We start from the raw sequence: 18,989 nt of genomic DNA, 5'->3' as shown, positions 1-18,989 counted from the left end.
ATAAAGTGTTCAACATTATGCAGATTGTCAGTGGATTAGAGTTGACCAACAGTTGTCATTACTGATCTATAGAGTCTTCTTTTTCTTTTTTAAATTTCTTTTTTAACACATATATATGTGTATGTATGTGTGTGTATATATATACATGTGTGTGTGTGTGTGTGTATATATATATATATATATAGTTTTACTTAGTACACAATGCTTTATATATTTTTGGGATATATAGTGACATTTCAATATGTGTGTACAATGTTAAATGAGTAAATGCCAAACATACAGCTCTAGTAACAGAGTCTTATTGTTCAGAAAAATACATTGAAGTATTAGATCTAGACTTCTGTAGGAAAAAAATAAAGCACCTTATGTTCAATATGCTAATTTTGAAAAAAAAAATTTAATCTCCTAATTTTAAAATTTTAAAGGTAAAATCTAAGTTTTTAGAAAACATTTAAAGTGTTTGTTTTTCTCCTCACCAAGACCTAAAACAGAAAATCAAGTAAGAGTAATCATGAATTTTCCAGGGAGCAAGTATTAGGAATTTCCCTATCTTTACATTAGCATTTATTGTCTTTATAATGACTCTTCATTTTTTTATTTAGTTGAACTCCTCAATATTGTCAATTTGAAGGTCAAAAAATGTCAGGTGTCAGTGGTCTCATGTGGATCCCCCAAACGCTTTCCTGTTAAATATGTCTGTTCCACAGTCAATTTATTTTAACATGTCAGGATCTTTCCACAGGGAAAGGAACTTGGGAACAAGACCACTAACATGTTAATTTTCTTATCAGTGAGTTTTTTTTTTTTAATTTTAGTTGAATGTCAGTTGCATTGGTAATTTGGTAGCCATGTTCATGGTACCTGAACCAAAGATACGCCTGTGCCTCACCTGGAGGATCTGTCTACAGGTTCAGTGGTTTCCACATCTCTCATTGAAGAAGACTTTCATGTTCTGACTGGAAATAGTAAATAAGCACTGACAAGCAGAATGTTCTTTGTCACTCTAAGATATAAAATGTCACTGGTTTGGTGAAGCAACATCCATAACTTCTGTACCTGGGCTTCTTCAACTGAATGATTCATCACTATCCTGGTCACTACCAATTATAGTTTGCAAGAGGCACATGTGATATTGAAACTCAACATGGGCCTTCACAATGGCTATTTATTTTGAAGTATAGGATGAGGCAGGTGGTTTCTCCACATAATAGATGTGGAGAAAAGTTGACAGTCTCTTTGGGGACCTCAGAACCAGATTAAAGATGTGAAAGGACCACTGAGACAAATTCTCCAAAACTTTTTACAATGCTCCTGATTAGTGTCAAATCTATAAAAATTTGGAGAAATTTTAGATTCCAGAGAGTGAGAACTTTGGAAGTTCTATAAAGAAATTCTGGGGGTGAAAAATAACACATTTGAAATTATCGAAGTAAGATTATTATGCAATTGTTTTTCAGTTGATAACTATTGATCACAAAGATTTTATGTAGGCTGTAGAGATGAACAAACACCATTTTCTTCCATTGTTATCATTTTAACTTCAAATTGTTCCTTGCTGCTTTATACAGTCTTCAATTTCATCTACACCCTGAAAGAAGAAAAAGAAATGGAAGCCACTGTAGAAGGAAAAATTGCTCAATGACATTTTTTAAAGCATGAGGAAATTTTTATTTATTACCATTGAGATATGCACAGTAATGACTACAAAGGGATCATAATGCTGGACTTAACTCTGAATACAGGATGGGCAAATTATAATTTAAAGGCAAGGAGTAGAATGAGGGTCAGTGGATGGAAAACTAACAAGAAATGTGGAGGATAAGGGGGATCCAGCTGAACAGACCTAACAGGATTCTTGATGAACACAGGGATATCTGGCACCATCTGGAGGAAGAAAGAGAAAAAGGAAACTAAGATAAGTAGGATGATCACAAATCAAGGATTGGCATTCTTGTTAAACTGATTTAGCAGAGTTCTTTGCTAAAATCAGATTTTATAAAAAAGTGTGCATGCAGGGTTAGCAGAAGTTTCAGAAGCCAACTCCAGTTTGGTCAAGCAGAGAATATTTGTGAGCATGCAGAGGTGTGCTGCCTGTGCAGGCCTGGGGCTCCTCATCTTCCTGCCCATCAGAATCCAGAAGGGTGCTTTTGCCTGTGCTTCCTGAGCGTGTCCTCCTGGATCATTTCTAGTAGTCAAAAGCCCTCTGTATTCCCTACGATCAATTCACTATCAGACTTTGAAGCCTAAATCAGTGGAACTGCTACAAGGACAATCTCAGGTAGTAAAACAATGAGATTCATTTATTCAACAATTCTAAAGACACACAAAAACAACCTTTAAAAACAAAAGAGCACAGAAGGGAAATAGGACCAGATAATCAAGACTATCAATTCCTCTGTGATGCCCTCAAAAACAAAGCCAGGGAAATCTCAAAATATACTTTGAATGTACTGCTAAATCACTGACTCCACTCTCATGGTTAAAGTTTGTTTTCCTGGATTTTGTCCCCCACCAACGTCCTCTTCTCAGTGGTTGCTGCCCCTGTCTCTTGGTGAAATTGGTCCTCCAACCGATCTCTAGCTGTGATGCCAAACCTTATCCTCAAATCCAGAGGGTCCACTGGGGAACTCAGCTTCTACTCTGGAGAACTAATCCACCCTCTGAGTAAGGGAGCTTGTCCTTCCTCAGGTCATTGAGAGGATGCCATGCAAAGTAACACTTGACTGTTCAATATGGAGCACATGATTCTAACATGAGGAAACAACAATTGATTCAAGTGCATTTACTGTGCATGGGGTCCCCTCTGATGGGGTGGTGCTTTTCTACTGTAGGAGGAGGAATCAGGTGGTGGTGGAGGCACAGTCATATCTGTGGAAGGGAACCTCTGGCCTCCAGAGAGTCTACAGACAATAGACCTGGGGATGAGGATGAGGAATGTGGGGATGAGCCTTCCAAGTTCAACTCCCTGTTACCTCCTGTACCAGGATGCGTGACCATTATTTCACTGAAACACATCTGTCACATTCTTTGCCCATTTGCCATGAAAGCAAGATTTCTCTGGTTAATCTCAGATGTCCTGCAAAAAGGCTGAGCCTTGGAGAAGCCATTAGGGAAGGTACATGTAGATGAATTCTGAGAAGAAGCACAAAGAGTACCATGGAAAGCACATATGAGCCTAAATTGAGAGCTTTATTAACTTTGGTGATTGATTTACTTACCTACTCAATGAAGTGGCTGATGGTTTAACTCTTCAGGAGAAACATGGTAAAAAGACCTAGAGATTCATTTCACAAGTGGTTTTATGAGAATATCTGTTCATCAGCAAACTGTTTCCTACACACTATATAAAACACACACCATTTCGCTGTTGCAACCTACTGGATAATGCTTTTTTATAGTCATTTAGTCAATTTAAACAAACTGGAGGTGTCAATACAGTGGGAAGAGGTGTTAAGTGATGTCAGTGTCTTGAATACCACCACTCTAACTGTGGTTTTCCTTCAGCTTGAAACTTGGTGATTCTGAGGAAAGAACTACATCTGATTTTATTAGTGAGAAAAAGAAATCTATATAAGATAATGTACTTTCATAGATACTACATTTAAAATAAGACTCAGGAAGTTTTGTCTATTGCATTTTATTAAATGTAGAGTTATAGATCGGTCACTTGATGATAATTTGTCAATTTCAAGAAGTACCAGTCATCAAATTCATTTTTAAGGCATGGGAATAGGAAAGCAGGAAGAAAAACCAAATGGTCAGCAATACCACCTTTCTGTAACGCATTGTTTTAGAGGCTTTGTACAAATAGACATTGCAATGACTTGGAGAAATAATGTCTTCCACTTTATTTATTTATTTATTTTTATACTGACTGCATTTTGATTCATTGTACTCAAATGGGGTACAACTTTTTGTTTCCATGATTGTGCACGATGCAGATTCATACCTTTCGTGTAATTATACACGTACATAGGGTAATGATGTCTGTTCATTCCACCATCTTTCATACCCCTCCCCTCTCCCCCCTCTCATTTCCCTTACATAATCTAAAGTTCCTCCATTCTTCTCTTACCCCCTACACCCCACCTCCATTATGTGTCATCATCCACTTTAAGGGTAAACATTCAGCGTTTGGATTTTCGGGCTTGGCTTAATTTAACTTAGCATGACATTCCATCCACTTATCTGCAAATATTATAATATTATTCTTCATGGCTGAATAATATTCCATTGTATATATATATACCACAGTTTCTTTATCCGTTCATCTGTTGAAGAGCATCTAGGTTGGTTCCACAATCTAGCTATTATGAATTGAGCTGCTAGAAATATTGATATGACTGTGTTACTATAGTATGCTAATTTTAAGTCCTTTGGGTAAAAACTGAGGGGTGGGATAGCTGGGCCAAAAGGTGGGTCCATTCCATGTTTTCTGAGGAATCTTCATACTGCTTTCCAGAGTGAGTGCACAAATTTGCAACTCCACCAGCAATGTACAAGTGTGCTTTTTTCCCCACATCCATGCCAACATCTATTATTTCTTATGTTCTTGATAATAGCCATTCTAATTGGAGTAAGATGAAATCTTAGAGTTGTTTTAATTTGCATTTCTCTAATTACTAGAGATATTGAACACTTTTTCATATATTTACTAATTACCTGTATATCTTCTTACATAAAGTGTTTGTCCAGTTCCTTGACCCATTTATTGATTGGGTTCTTTGTATTTTTGGTGTGAAGTTTTGTAAGTTCTTTATAAATTTTGGAGATTAGTGCTCTATCTGACGTGCATGTGGAAAATATTTTCTCCCACTCTGTATGCTCTCCTTTCACATTATTGATTGTATCCTTTGCTGAGAAAAAGTCTTTTAGTTTGAATCCATCCCATTTATTGATTCTTGGTTTTATTTCTTGTGCTTTGGGGGTCTTGTTAAGGAAGTCTTGTCCTAAACCAACATGATGAAGATTCGGGCCTTTTTCTTCTTCTATTTGGTGCAGGGTCTCTGGCCTAATTCCTAAGTCCTTGATCCATTTTGAGTTGAGTTTTGTGCAGGGTGAGAGATAGAGGTTTAATTTCATTTTACTACATATGGATTTCCAGTTTTCCTAGCACCAGTTGTTGAACAGGCTATCTTTTCTCCATTGTATGTTTTTGTCTCCTTCGTCTAGTATGAGGTAACTATATTGAAGTAGTTTTGTCTCTGTGTCTTTATTCTGTACCATTGGTCTGCCTGTCTATTTTTGTGCCAGTACCATGCCTTTTTTTACTTTTGCTCTGTAGTATAGTTTAAGGTCTGGTATTTTGATACCTCCTGCTTCACTCTTTCTACTCAAGATTGCTTTGGATATTCGAGGCCTCTTATTCCTCCAGATGAATTTCATGATTGCTTTCTCTATTTCTATGAGGTATGTCATTGGGATTTTAACATAATTCATCACATCAATAGACTTAAAGTTAAGAATCCTATGATTATTTCAATAGATGCTGAGAAAGCATTTGATAAAATACAGTCCCCCTTCATGCTCAAAACACTAGAAAAAATAGGGATAGCAGGAACTTACCTCAACATTGTAATGGCTATCTATGCTAAGTCCATGGCAACATCATTCTTAATGGAGAAAAACTGAAAGCATTTCCTCCAAAACTGGCAAAGGCACTTTACAGATTCAATGCAATTTCAATTAAAATGTCAGTGACATTCTTCATAGAAATAGAGAAAGCAATCTTCCACTTTCTTGTTTAAAAAGTCCACTCCCCCATTTGTCCTATTGAAGCAAACAATTGTGTTCCCCCTTTTGAAACTTACATTCCACAGAAGAGTCAAATCATCATGGCATAGCAAGAATCCATGTGCATTTGCATATGGCAGGAGATAAAAAGGAGAGCACAGAGGACAATAAAAGCATGTGTCAGGTATATCATGTTCTCTAGGGTTCAGGAAAGGTCCTGAACAAATGTTGTCTGATCCCAATTCCCATAGTTCATCTGTGAATTACCTGGAATGAGATAGGAGGAGGGCACGGTTTATCTTTTTGTTATATTATTGCTAGAGCTATGCACTTCTGAATATGTAGCTCATTAAAATAATAAATGTTCGTTATTTAAAAGTTGAAATAATACAGTACAAGGAGAAACTGCCCCTTCATAATACACACATGAATTCCTGAAATTGAGATCAAATGTCACTTGCTCAGGACTTTACTTGAACCCTAGAGGGCTAGAGTCACTGAGAGTCTTCATGGATGTCCAACCCAGACAAACCTACACATGTTCATAGCAAGAAAACAGACTTTCAAGTGATGGTGAATTTTCCTGAGTTCAGCCAGGAAATGTGATAGTTTTGTGCCAAGCTTCTGGGTTTCCTGGTGGTTTGTTTTTATAATAAGAAATGACCGAAACACTCTTTTCCTCTCTCTTCTCTTTTTTTTTTTTTTTTTTCATTTTCTTTTGTTTTCTTTCTTTCTTCAGCATTTTATTATGTTCCCCAGAATAATCTTGAATTCCTTGGGGCTCAAGTGATCCTAATGTTGCAGATTCCTGACATCTAAGACTACAGGCACATACCACCAACCCTGTTTCAGAATACACTTTTCATTGCCCTGCCCAGTTGTTTCCCTGAATCCTAAAAACCCACTTCTGTAGCAGCCTTATCTCTCAACACCTCAAAACAAACACTTCATAGGGTCTCTAATCACAGTCTGTGTTCTCAGGGTGTTGACCACTATTCTCAGCTCAGATCTCATCCTTTCATCTTTTCTCATTTTCTGGGTGCTCTGGTTAATGTCTGCTGTTCCTTCCCCCTCAAAGTACTTCCTGAACACCTCACTTTTTCTCACAGCATCTGCTTCTTGAGGTCAGGAAAGTCTCTACCACAGTGGTGATGACTGGCAGATAGTAGGTGCTACATAAAGTCTGGTTATATCAAATCTGAGTCCCAACCAGAAGAAGAGATTTGGCTTGGAATTCTCACAAATCTTTCTCTCACACCTTCTATATTTACATAAAACCCAAGGAATTTCACTCCTGATTTAACACCTACCAATTTAAATCAAAAAGTTAGAAATTTTGTTAACTAGTGGGGAAGACCGGAGGAGAGTGCAGCATGACACCTGATCCAGTCCAGATGGACTTGGGTACAGACTGCTGGAGGCTCTGTGGACTAAGACCCTGGTTATGCACTTCATTCCCTTCTTAAGGATGATAGACACTATTCACTAAATACTGCCACCCCTCCTTTATATTTTCTTGAGAGAGAACATGAGACTTTTGAAAAACACAGTTGATGGAACTCTGTGCTCTCTACTAGGACAATGTTGGATATTTATTTACATATTTTTTTTTCTTTTTAATAGTTCATAGACCATGTAACGTTGTCTATATGAGACTTCAGACCCTCACCTCTGATCTTTGTACCTGTCTTTCATCTTCCAAGACCATGGCTGGTTTAACTGCCAGCTTCAAACCCAGGAATTTATCCCATATCCCTTGTAGACCCAGAGATTAATGGCATTGGCAATCCCATGGCGTCCTGTCCTACCTCAACTGCAACATGGTCACAGGGTCTTCACCAGAAGTTCTGGAAGATGCTACATAAATTGGCTCTGAAATATTTGTTCCATAACTCAAACGGATTGCAAAAATATTGGGTGACATGAACATTATCTCTCAGGCCCTTTACTATATGTGTCGGTTCATTTTTCAAAATAATTATTTTTTATCAAGCAATTCTTGTTGTTCTTTTAGATCATTTCTCAAATTTTGATCCAATCAATGATTGGGTCAGACAGAGTCACTGAACACCTGACATAAGATCTGCATATGTGTAACTGGAAGAGCAGCAGGCCCTCCATGCTTTCTCCATTGGCACATTCAGTTCTATCTTTAGACCCTAATTATGTTTTAGCTACACACACAAAAAAAAACAAAACTCAGTGTAACAAAAAACAGAAAAATGGTCCACCTTTGTAAAATAATTAAATTTTATTAATCAAGGAAATCAATAATATACCTATGACAGAAAATTAGCAATAACATTTTATCAATATAAAATGACAGAGAATTCACAGCATTCCTGGGTCATCAATGATTCAAGTATTGGATCCTAGATAGTAGGAGTTTGTCAGTTTGAAAAGGAAATCCTTCCTGTGTGCATGTTGCCACCAATCCAATCATTTATTACCACTGCCTATGACTTCACACCAAGGGGTAGGTGGCTTCTGAGGCAATTCCACAGTGGTTGTTCTTGTCTCTGGCAATCTTCATATAACCATTCATACCCCATCTTTCACCCCAGCTGAAAGAAGAGCAAGTTTTCCATCTTAGAAAATAAAGCACATTGAATTTATTAACAATGACACCAGATTTAAACACTGCCAAGAGGCCACAGACTTCACAGATCAGGAGAGGCAGATGTGTTTTTTCACCCTGTATAAACTTTTGAGTCTTAATTTGCACATAACCTCTATCCTTGACTCAAAAATAATTGCAATACTAATGACACAAGATTGTAAAATCAGAGGTAGAAAACAAGTAAAATGTTTTTCAGGTCAGATATATTACAGAAATATAAAAAAAATTTCAGAATTTAGAAATGCAGTGGTACATACTATATTAATAATACCCCCAGGAAGCTTGTGATCATATCTTAATGTTATAATCACACATTAGTAGTTCTATGTTCAATCAGAATTAAAGAAAGATTTCTGGGACCTGTATCCAAATACCAAGTGCAAACAAGAATTCGCTTTTGAATTTCACATATAAATATATTTGCATATTTATATTTCACTGGCAACTTATACCTGTTCTTGATCAGCCAGTATTTATTGTTGTCCGATTCTGCTCCTTCAAAGCCATAGCCAACCACCAGAACAGCATGAGACAGAGAAGTGTTGCTGCAGTGTGGATTATAATAAATGCCTGGAGAGTAAAACCAATGCTGGGGTGAAAGGCTCCAGCAATTTGACAGAGACCCACCCTGTCACCCATCTCAATTCCCTGAAAAGACATAAATTCCAGATAAGACTTAAAAATAGGATCTATTGTTTTCAAGTCTAGGAATCTCATCTGAAAATAGAAATTGGTTTCTATCCTTTGGTAAAAGGAATGCCTAGAGATATGAAAGGCCATTCTTTGAAATAATTCTACTGCTAGGATGTCAATCTTAGGAAATAGCATAGAATGCAAAAAATACTTAAATTGAGAAGCTGTTTTCAGATTTAATAACAAAAAAAATTGGAAAATTTTATATATCCAATAATTAGAAGAAACAACTTAAGTAAACTAAACTAAACATTTAATGATATAGCTATTTTAAAATGTTGTGCAGCACTTATATTCATGGGGATATGCTTCAAGTATTGTCAAGGGGGAACATCAGGTACAAACCTTGTCATGTATAGAATGAACATGAACGTGTAAAATTCATGCACCAAAATTTTTACATTAACTTTTGCATAACAAAGGGTCAATCATACTGGTGTGTCATGGTGCTTTTATAATTTTTCTACATCAATTTCTACCAAAAAAACCATACCTCCTTTATAAAACTTGAAGGAATCATGCTCAGCATCAACAGCAACTGAAATGGGGCCGACAGTTGCCACAGCCTTCATAAGAGCCTGCTCATCTTCTGGGATGTCAACGAAGCCTAAGTCATTTGCAACAGAATTCTGAGGATTGTACCTACAGGACCAATTCTTTTAATGATAACAGGGAAGAGAGTTAATTATTGCCATCCACCTCCAGCGAACATGAGTTAGAACCACAATCCTCAACAGTTTGCAGCTCAGAATTTCTAAGTCAATGCTTATAAATTATCTCAGGGAGTAAAATTCTATCAGTTGATGTGAAACTGAAAATTAGCTCATATATTTTTAATGGTACCCCTAGGTCTACCTGTTCACAGAAATTTTTCACAGTGGAGAAATCTATTAGAACTGTCCACAAGCTCCATGTTACATGCAAGTAAGATCACCTGTATGTTAACCATCTCATCAGAGAACTGTGCAAAGGTTAACTATTTATTATGGTAACACTGAGAGTTTGCAGAGATGAATTCTACCATATCAAATGTGAATTTTGAAAAAAAAGTCATCTTATCCTTGAAAATGTTCCACTTTTCAAAACCTAAGCTGGAATGACAACAACACAAGGTGCTCCATTTACCTGTGCTTCATATGGATAGGATGCCTCTGAGTCCAGGCCTCCATTGTCCTTAATATACTGGAAGGAAAAATCCATTCGGCCACCATAGCATCCACTATTGCCTTGAGGCAGAGAACAATCGATAAGGTTCTGCTTGCTCAATGGGACAAGGTTTTTAGTTTTCCGGAACATCTGTCCTTCAAGGGCACCAGTTGCACTAAAAGCCCAACAAGAGTTACAAGCACCCTGAAAGGAGAAAACAAAAAACAAATGACCAGACTTTGACAACAGCTTATCTATCTGAATATTCTTTTTTCTAAGAAAAAAAAATTAACTGTATGTCCCCCCAACTTCTACCAAAGTAAAGATGTTGATTATTCTTGGCTTTCCACAAGGAAGTAGGTCTGAATTAGACAGTGTCATACCTGATTTTTCACAGCAGTCACATAGCCTTTCTTTCTCCAATCCACAGATTTGGGGACAACACCATACAGAGGTTTCTGGAACACCTTCCCTCTCTTGTGTTTCTGGTTTTGAAAACCATTCACCATGTTACTGAATTCTGCTCTGGTCTTCAAGGAAAAGTAAATAAAATGTTAGAAAGAAAGAAATGCTTTTGTAAAGAACTGAATAGAGGAAGCATGGAGTTAAGCAATCCACAATACACTCACCATGTCACCAAAGGCATTCATTGCCATGACGAAGCTGTGTTTCCCTTGGCTATATTCCCCATTGTGTAGTTCAATCATTTTCATATTCTTCTCCCACTCTGCTCTCCTTTGTCCTTCTTCATTCTAAAGTGCATATCATTATTGGTCTTTATTATACTTATAATCCAACCTATCCTTACCAAGTGGATTTGCTGTCAGAGATGAAGAGAAAACCATGACCAAGCATGACTACATTTCTGGAAGCCATTTTCCAAATCAAGACAAAAGGGGGGGGGAGGGGGTTTGCTCTCTTTGGGCTCACAATGAGTGCCATTAGGCAACTGCCTTATGAGAGGTATTCTCTAGAAGCTACTCTGACTATACTCTTTCAACAGCAGGCACCATTCTCTCCTGGGTCCCTCTGGACAGTTTTGGTGCTACCAACCATGCCATATGTTTTCCCGTGCTTTGTCTTCCACTCGTGCCACTGTGCTTCTAGACTGTGATCAAGTGTTGGAACAGTTGAGACCATTCCAAAGCAAAGGATGACCAGGAAAAGAGAAGGATTCATGTTTCAAAAACCTAAAAAGGGAAAAGAAATGAAGGTCTGATTAGATCCATACTTCTAAAAAGTCATCATACTTTCACCTGAAAAATGAAGGCTGCAGGGGTATAATAAAAATATTGAAGTTATTCTCCCAAAAATTTACCCAAAGACTGTGGGAGAAGCTAAGGGTGTTGTGTTAGTTAACTTTTGTCACTGTGATAAATACCTGAGTAAACTACTCTAAGGGGAAAAAATTTGTTTTAGTTTATGTTGAAACCCTAAGTCCATATTGACTGACCCCTTTGCTCTGGGCCTGAGTTGAGTCATAAAATCATAGCAGAAGGGTATGGTGAAGGAAAACTTTTTAGCTCATGGTAGCCATGGAGAGAGGAGGGGGTGGAAAGAGACAAGTTAAACACTTCCAGAGCATGCACCTCGTGACCCACTTCCTCCAACCAGATCCCATCACTCCTACAGTTTTCACAACCTCCCCATAGTTCATTCTGTCATTGATGGGTTGATCCTTTGATGAATTTAGCACCCTCATGATTGAATTACCTCTTAAAAACTCCATCTCTGAACACTGCTGCTCTGGGGATCAATCCCTTATCACAGGAGTCTTTGGGAGACACTTCATATCCAAACCATAACAGATGTAATTGGATTAAAACAGCCAAGCGAAGAGATTTGGTCAAACTACCAAAATTAAAAGCAGCCTTCCCAGAGCTTTAGGAATTGAAACAGTGTATGAAGTGGTAATTTAGCATATAAGGGTGTGAAGATAGCTATTTGGTCAGAAGTTTAAGTAAACAACTAGAAAAGTAGGAAACCATTGGTCCAGGTTTTGTACCAATGGTGATGAGATCAGCTGGGAAAAACTTTACTAATGAGGCAGCTGATCCCAAGTACAGGCAAAGGTCCCCAAGATTTGGCAGGCTACCTGAAACTTTATTCTTGACTAATAAAGAGTGGGAATGATACACATCATGGAACTTCCCCTTCCTGAATGAAAGCTTTCTGGAATGCCCTTCCTAGGGAAATTAAGGACAGCACCCAATACTCCAGCAGTTCCATTTGAGATTGTGACTTCCATACCCATACTGAGCACCCCAACTAGGGACTGGAGAAGTGGCCAAGTCACCAGAAGCCAGAACTACCAATGAATACCTGGGCAGGGGCAGGCAGCTCCTAGGGCTCTGGGATAAGGTCTTGGGTCAGGTCTCCTAAGCTCACTTCCTACACTTCCTAACCAAAGGCTGTCATCTGCTCCAGCCCTTGCATATGCTCACTGAGGCCAAAGTATGTTACATCACTGCAGGCTGTGCCAGGGCAGAACTACACTGTCCCACTTCACCAGACCTGATTGCCTTGTACTACTTGGGACCCTCTGAGTGGCCTCAGTGCCTCCTTGCATTTCCCAACCACCTTGTCCTGCTTCCTCACCTCAAGCCTGACTGGGCAGATGCTCTTGTTCCTGGGTATTGTACCTGCTCCTAGACCTTGTCCCTACAGAGTTCCCCTCCTCCTAGTCCTTGTTCCTGCCATGCCTTAGTGAGGCTGGTGGTGCTCACCTGGTGTGGTCACACCTTCTGCAGGTGTTCCCTGAAGACTTCTTGGCTCTTCAAAGGTCACTAAGTTTCAAGCATCTGGTTTTGCAACACCTAGACTCAAACTTTAAAGCCCTGGATCTTGCTGACTGGCCACTCCCACCTCCACTATCTCCCACACTGCCATTGGCTGCCCCAGCTGCTGGGTGGAGCTTGTGGGAGCTCTGTCTCCTAAGGAAGTGATGAAGAGCTGTTCAACCCAGAAGAGATAGTGGATTTCTTATCAGAGGAGTAGTTCTTTATGAGGGCAAGTTTGAACCCCCTTTTGCCTCTGGCGACTGCCCTCTTTTTGCCCTTCCATCATGTGATGCTCTCTGCCATGTTATGAGTCAGAAAGAAGGCCATTCCCACATGTGGCACCTTGATACTGAACTTTTCGACCTCCAGAACTGTGAAACAATGAAATTTTGTTCATTATAAATCACTTGGTCTCTAATATTAATATGCTGTTACAGCAGTACAAAACAGACCATGACACCTTGTCTAGGTACTTCATATGAGTGGAATCATACACAATATTTACCCTTTTGTCTGGATATTTCATTTGGCAAAGTCTTTTAGTTTCACTGATGAGGTAGCATGTGTCATAATTTCCTTCCTTTATAAGTTTGGATAATATTTCAATATATGTAGATATTGTAGTATTGATTTTTATTTCTCTGATTATTACGTAGAACATTTTTGCATGTTTATTTGCCACTGGTATATGTTCTTTGAAATAATACCTATTTAAATCTTTACACATTGTTTTTAATTGATATTTGTTGTTGTTGTTGTTGTTGTTTTAGTAGTTCTTTATATTTTGTTGTACTAATTCCTCAATAGATACATGACTTGTAGATACTTTCTCCCATTCTGTGGTCTGTTTTCATTATGTTTATAGAGCTACTTAATGAGGAAATGTTTTTAATTTTAATGAAATTCTATTAGTTTTTAATTCTTGTTTTTTCTTGTTATATTTGAAAATTCTTACCAAATCCCATGTTGCAAAGGTTTTCCCCTGTTGTCTTCTAAGTGTTTTATATTTTCAGCTTTTATATTTAGGTATTTTATCTACTTGAGCTAATTTTTGTATACAATGTAAGGTAGGGGTCCAACTTCATTCTTTTGCATTTGGATTTCCAGTTAAACTATGACAATTTGTTGAAAGTGTTCTTTCCTTCTTGAATAATTTTGGCATTCCACATGAAATTTTTTAAAGTAATTAATGAAAAATTTCATTTTAAGACTTTTAAGTAATAAATAGAATAAATATATCAAGGAATTTGACACAATGAGTCAATGGTACCAACTACTTTGGGGTAGATAGTGGGAATTGAACTTAGAGACCCTTAACCACTGAGCCACATTCCCAGTTCTTTTTATTTTGAGACAGGGTCTTGATAAGTTACTTAGGGTCATTCTAAGTTACTGAGACTGACATTGAACTTTTGATCCTCCTGTCACAGCTTCCCAAGATGCTGGATTTACAGGTGTGTACCACCATCCCCAGCCAAGCTACTTATTTTAATGATTAGGTTTTATAGTTGCACTTGGCCAGAGCAACATCAGATGCATAGGGTGGAAATACTTACAACTGCACAAGAAACTGCCCTTAGACTCTGGCAGAGGCTATGGGTCAGATTCTGCTGTGAACAACAGTTTCCTTTTTATATCTTGGGAAGTGATATAAATGCCTGGAAAAAACATGCAGTTTTTTAATCCAAACATGACCGAATCTAAAATTAACCAAAAAAAATCTAACAACAAGATAAATAGGAAAGAAGACTATTGAAGCAAAAGAATTAAAGATATAATTGTGTCAAGTCAATGAAGTGATTATTTAAAAAAAATCTCTAAAGCAATTCATAACAGAAAGATGTTATTGCTAATCATTTGCTTCTTCTTTCTACTTCTCTAAACTAAGGTCATCAGAAAATAACTTTGATAACTTTTAAAGTTTTAGACCAAGTTTTAGTTAGACTTTTAATAAAATGCAGTTGAAAAAACTTCCTGAGTAATATTTTAAATGTAGTATCTATGAAAGTACATTATCTTATATAGATTTCTTTTTCTCACTAATAAAATCAGATGTAGTTCTTTCCTCAGAATCACCAAGTTTCAAGCTGAAGGAAAACCACAGTTAGAGTGGTGGTATTCAAGACACTGACATCACTTAACACCTCTTCCCACTGTATTGACACCTCCAGTTTGTTTAAATTGACTAAATGACTATAAAAAGCATTATCCAGCAGGCTGCAACAGCAAAATGGTGTGTGTTTTATATAGTGTGTAGGAAACAGTTTGCTGATGAACAGATATTCTCATAAAACCACTTGTGAAATGAATCTCTAGGTCTTTTTACCTTGTTCTCCTGAAGAGTTAAACCATCAGCCACTTCATTGAGTAGGTAGGTAAATCAATCACCAAAGTTAATAAATCTCTCACTTTAGGCTCATATGTGCTTTCCATGGTACTCTTTGTGCTTCTCAGAATTCATCTACATGTACCTTCCCTAATGGCTTCTCCAAGGCTCAGCCTTTTTGCAGGACATCTGAGATTAACCAGAGAAATCTTGCTTTCATGGCAAATGGGCAAAGAATGTGACAGATGTGTTTCAGTGAAATAATGGTCACGCATCCTGGTACAGGAGGTAACAGGGAGTTGAACTTGGAAGGCTCATCCCCACATTCCTCATCCTCATCCCCAGGTCTATTGTCTGTAGACTCTCTGGAGGCCAGAGGTTCCCTTCCACAGATATGACTGTGCCTCCACCACCACCTGATTCCTCCTCCTACAGTAGAAAAGCACCACCCCATCAGAGGGGACCCCATGCACAGTAAATGCACTTGAATCAATTGTTGTTTCCTCATGTTAGAATCATGTGCTCCATATTGAACAGTCAAGTGTTACTTTGCATGGCATCCTCTCAATGACCTGAGGAAGGACAAGCTCCCTTACTCAGAGGGTGGATTAGTTCTCCAGAGTAGAAGCTGAGTTCCCCAGTGGACCCTCTGGATTTGAGGATAAGGTTTGGCATCACAGCTAGAGATCGGTTGGAGGACAATTTCACCAAGAGACAGGGGCAGCAACCACTGAGAAGAGGACGTTGGTGGGGGACAAGATTCAGGAAAACAAACTTTAACCATGAGAGTGGAGTCAGTGATTTAGCAGCACATTCAAAGTATATTTTGAGATTTCCCTGGCTTTGTTTTGAGGGCATCACAGAGGAATTGATAGTTTTGATTATCTGGTCCTATTTCCCTTCTGTGCTCTTTTGTTTTTAAAGGTTGTTTTTGTGTGTCTTTAGAATTGTTGAATAAATGAATCTCATTGTTTTACTACCTGAGATTGTCCTTGTAGCAGTTCCACTGATTTAGGCTTCAAAGTCTGATAGTGAATTGATCGTAGGGAATACAGAGGGCTTTTGACTACTAGAAATGATCCAGGAGGACACGCTCAGGAAGCACAGGCAAAAGCACCCTTCTGGATTCTGATGGGCAGGAAGATGAGGAGCCCCAGGCCTGCACAGGCAGCACACCTCTGCATGCTCACAAATATTCTCTGCTTGACCAAACTGGAGTTGGCTTCTGAAACTTCTGCTAACCCTGCATGCACACTTTTTTATAAAATCTGATTTTAGCAAAGAACTCTGCTAAATCAGTTTAACAAGAATGCCAATCCTTGATTTGTGATCATCCTACTTATCTTAGTTTCCTTTTTCTCTTTCTTCCTCCAGATGGTGCCAGATATCCCTGTGTTCATCAAGAATCCTGTTAGGTCTGTTCAGCTGGATCCCCTTTATCCTCCATATTTCTTGTTAGTTTTCCATCCACTGACCCTCATTCTACTCCTTGGCCATAAATTTCCATTTGGTAATGTCATATTTGAATTTGAACACAATATCTCTCCTTCACCACAAGACCCGTTGCTGTGATTTCTATACCTATCTTAACAACCCTGAATAAAGTCTTCATAACTGTGCTTTAACAAGTGTCATTTAATAATTTTTCTTTTACAATGGCTTACCTGTCTTCCTGCTTCCAGCATAATACAAAATGAGTCAGCACCTATATCAGTGTATAGACGATGGCCTCAGGAATCACATTCCACTTTTCCTGGTGCCCTCAGGCTTCAGAGTTGAGTGTGCTAAACAAGTGATAATGAAGAGTCTGGCCCCAAAACTCAGATTCCTTTTCTAAACCCTGCTTGCCTGACTTGCACTGACGTTATTTCTTTAGTTCAGAGAAGACCCGTTTACTTACCACCTCTGATTCTGCATCCCCACTTCTGTGACCACCCTCACTTGTGAAGTGGGGTGTAGAGGAGTGTTGTGGAGAGCAGCTATACCCTGCACTTAGTTACTCCATGATGAGTTTTCAGGTTATTTCCAATGCCAAATTACTCCATTTTATTGAGTTTGCCATAAAGCTTCTCTATTTTGAGTACAAGTACAAAGGTAGGATACCTGTATACCTTGCTTATATAGGCAAACAATTGCCATCTGCCTGGCACAACCATAAGATACAAATTGATAAATAACTCATATATGCCAACATATCAAACTAAATTGGAGTTTCTGGACATGTGGGTATTAAAAATCATATCAGGAACACCAGACATAGGCATTTATCAACCTCACCTGACACAAGGTCCTCACCTAAGACCCATAAATGAGGAGCTACACCATGACAGCCCTGCACCATGACCTTGTCACCTGTTCATTTGATGATCCTTGCCCAGGAAAATCGCAGCAACGAAACTGATTTCCTGTTCCATCAAACTTCATTACAGCAATTTCTCCTGCCCATGACAATGTCACACACCCACTCCAAGCTGACACTTCCAGCTGACACTCTGAAACTGAAACGGCCATCTATCCAAACCATCTGCCCTGACAACTCTGCAGAACTAGTTTGTTAAAATTTTTACCAGACCACCTAAAGTGACTCTTTGACTTTGCGTTCTATCATTCTCTCTCCTGTTCCCTTGGGACAGTATTCTGCAACACTACAGCTACTTTAACCCTTTCATAGTCCTTCTGTGCCATAGATAGAGACAGAGATAGACGATGTGTGTGTGTGTGTGTTATGTGAAGTATGATGCTTACTTGTATGTTATAAATATTAGAAATTAATATTGGAATGAAAGAACAGCATCTGCCCAGTTTATGACTTTCAGATTACCCACTAGGATTCAGTGAACTGCCACCACTAAAACTGGTGTAGCTTGTAAATTTGTTGTTATTCACTAACTTCTGACATTGTGTAAAGACACAAACGTGTTTGATCTATGTTAATGACATATCTTGCTCACAATAAACACCCATCTCCTAGAGCAGTGGTTCTCAAAGTTGTGTCCCTGACCAGTAGCATCTGTATCTTTGGGATATGTATCTTTGTTTAGAAAAGCAAATTCTAGAACCCTATTGTAGGTCTACTGAAGCAGAGCCTCATGGTATAGTGTTTAGCAATCTGAGTTTTCACAAGCTCTTCAGGTGATTCTGATACACACTGAAGTTTGAGAACCACTGTCATAGGATTGTTGTGAAGATTAAGTGAAGGAGCTTATATAAAATACTCAGAACAGTGACTGGCACCTAAGTGCTAGGTAGCTGTTTGTATCATCACCACCAGCATTATCATGGCAGGAATTTTTCTAATAAGGCATTAATGTCTATAATAATGCTGTAATATTCATGAGAACCAGGCACTTGGGATGGAGATGCCCTTCCTCTGGAACAACCCCCTTGGCACATATACATGCACCTAAATCTCTTAATAGCAAAAAGATAGTCTTTTTCTTTGTCAATTGCCATAATGACACAAGAATTGATTTTTATTTCTGAATGTTTCATACATATGCACATATATAGTTATTTCTATTGAAATGTGCTTCACATAAAATTCATCATCTTAAAATGAATATTTCAGTGATCTTTGGTTTATTCACTATTTCAACCATCACCCCATCTAAGTCCAGAACATTTCCATTATACCAGAAAAGAGACTCTATATTTATTAGTCCCAGTTAGTTCCAATTCCCCTTACATTCTC

At 38.2% G+C, this 18,989-nt stretch overlaps 1 protein-coding gene across 1 annotated transcript; it reads right to left on the bottom strand.

The window, feature by feature from the left end:
• Positions 1-8,197: 8,197 nt before the first annotated feature.
• Ctsl (cathepsin L) lies at positions 8,198-11,371 on the bottom strand. Its single transcript, XM_047525066.1, has 7 exons — positions 11,246-11,371; positions 10,822-10,944; positions 10,576-10,722; positions 10,172-10,396; positions 9,540-9,702; positions 8,806-8,923; positions 8,198-8,297 (listed from the first exon to the last, which is right to left on the bottom strand). The coding sequence occupies exons 1-7, from the start codon at positions 11,369-11,371 to the stop codon at positions 8,198-8,200; spliced, it is 1,002 nt and encodes a 333-aa protein (XP_047381022.1).
• Positions 11,372-18,989: the final 7,618 nt, after the last annotated feature.

This window comes from Sciurus carolinensis, chromosome 14 (genome assembly GCF_902686445.1).
Source record: "Sciurus carolinensis chromosome 14, mSciCar1.2, whole genome shotgun sequence".
Classification (NCBI taxonomy): Eukaryota; Metazoa; Chordata; class Mammalia; order Rodentia; family Sciuridae; genus Sciurus; species Sciurus carolinensis.
This window is presented reverse-complemented; position numbering and strand designations above follow the sequence as displayed.

Excerpts from the sequence above, each read along its gene's own strand:
- Ctsl (XM_047525066.1), bottom strand. The coding sequence starts at position 11,371 with ATGAATCCTTCTCTTTTCCTGGTCATCCTTTGCTTTGGAATGGTCTCA. Across the intron at positions 10,723-10,821 it reads TGAATGCCTTTGGTGACATG|ACCAGAGCAGAATTCAGTAA; the intron begins GTGAGTGTATTG and ends TTTTCCTTGAAG. Across the intron at positions 8,924-9,539 it reads CTTCAAGTTTTATAAAGGAG|GCATTTATTATAATCCACAC; the intron begins GTATGGTTTTTT and ends TTTACTCTCCAG.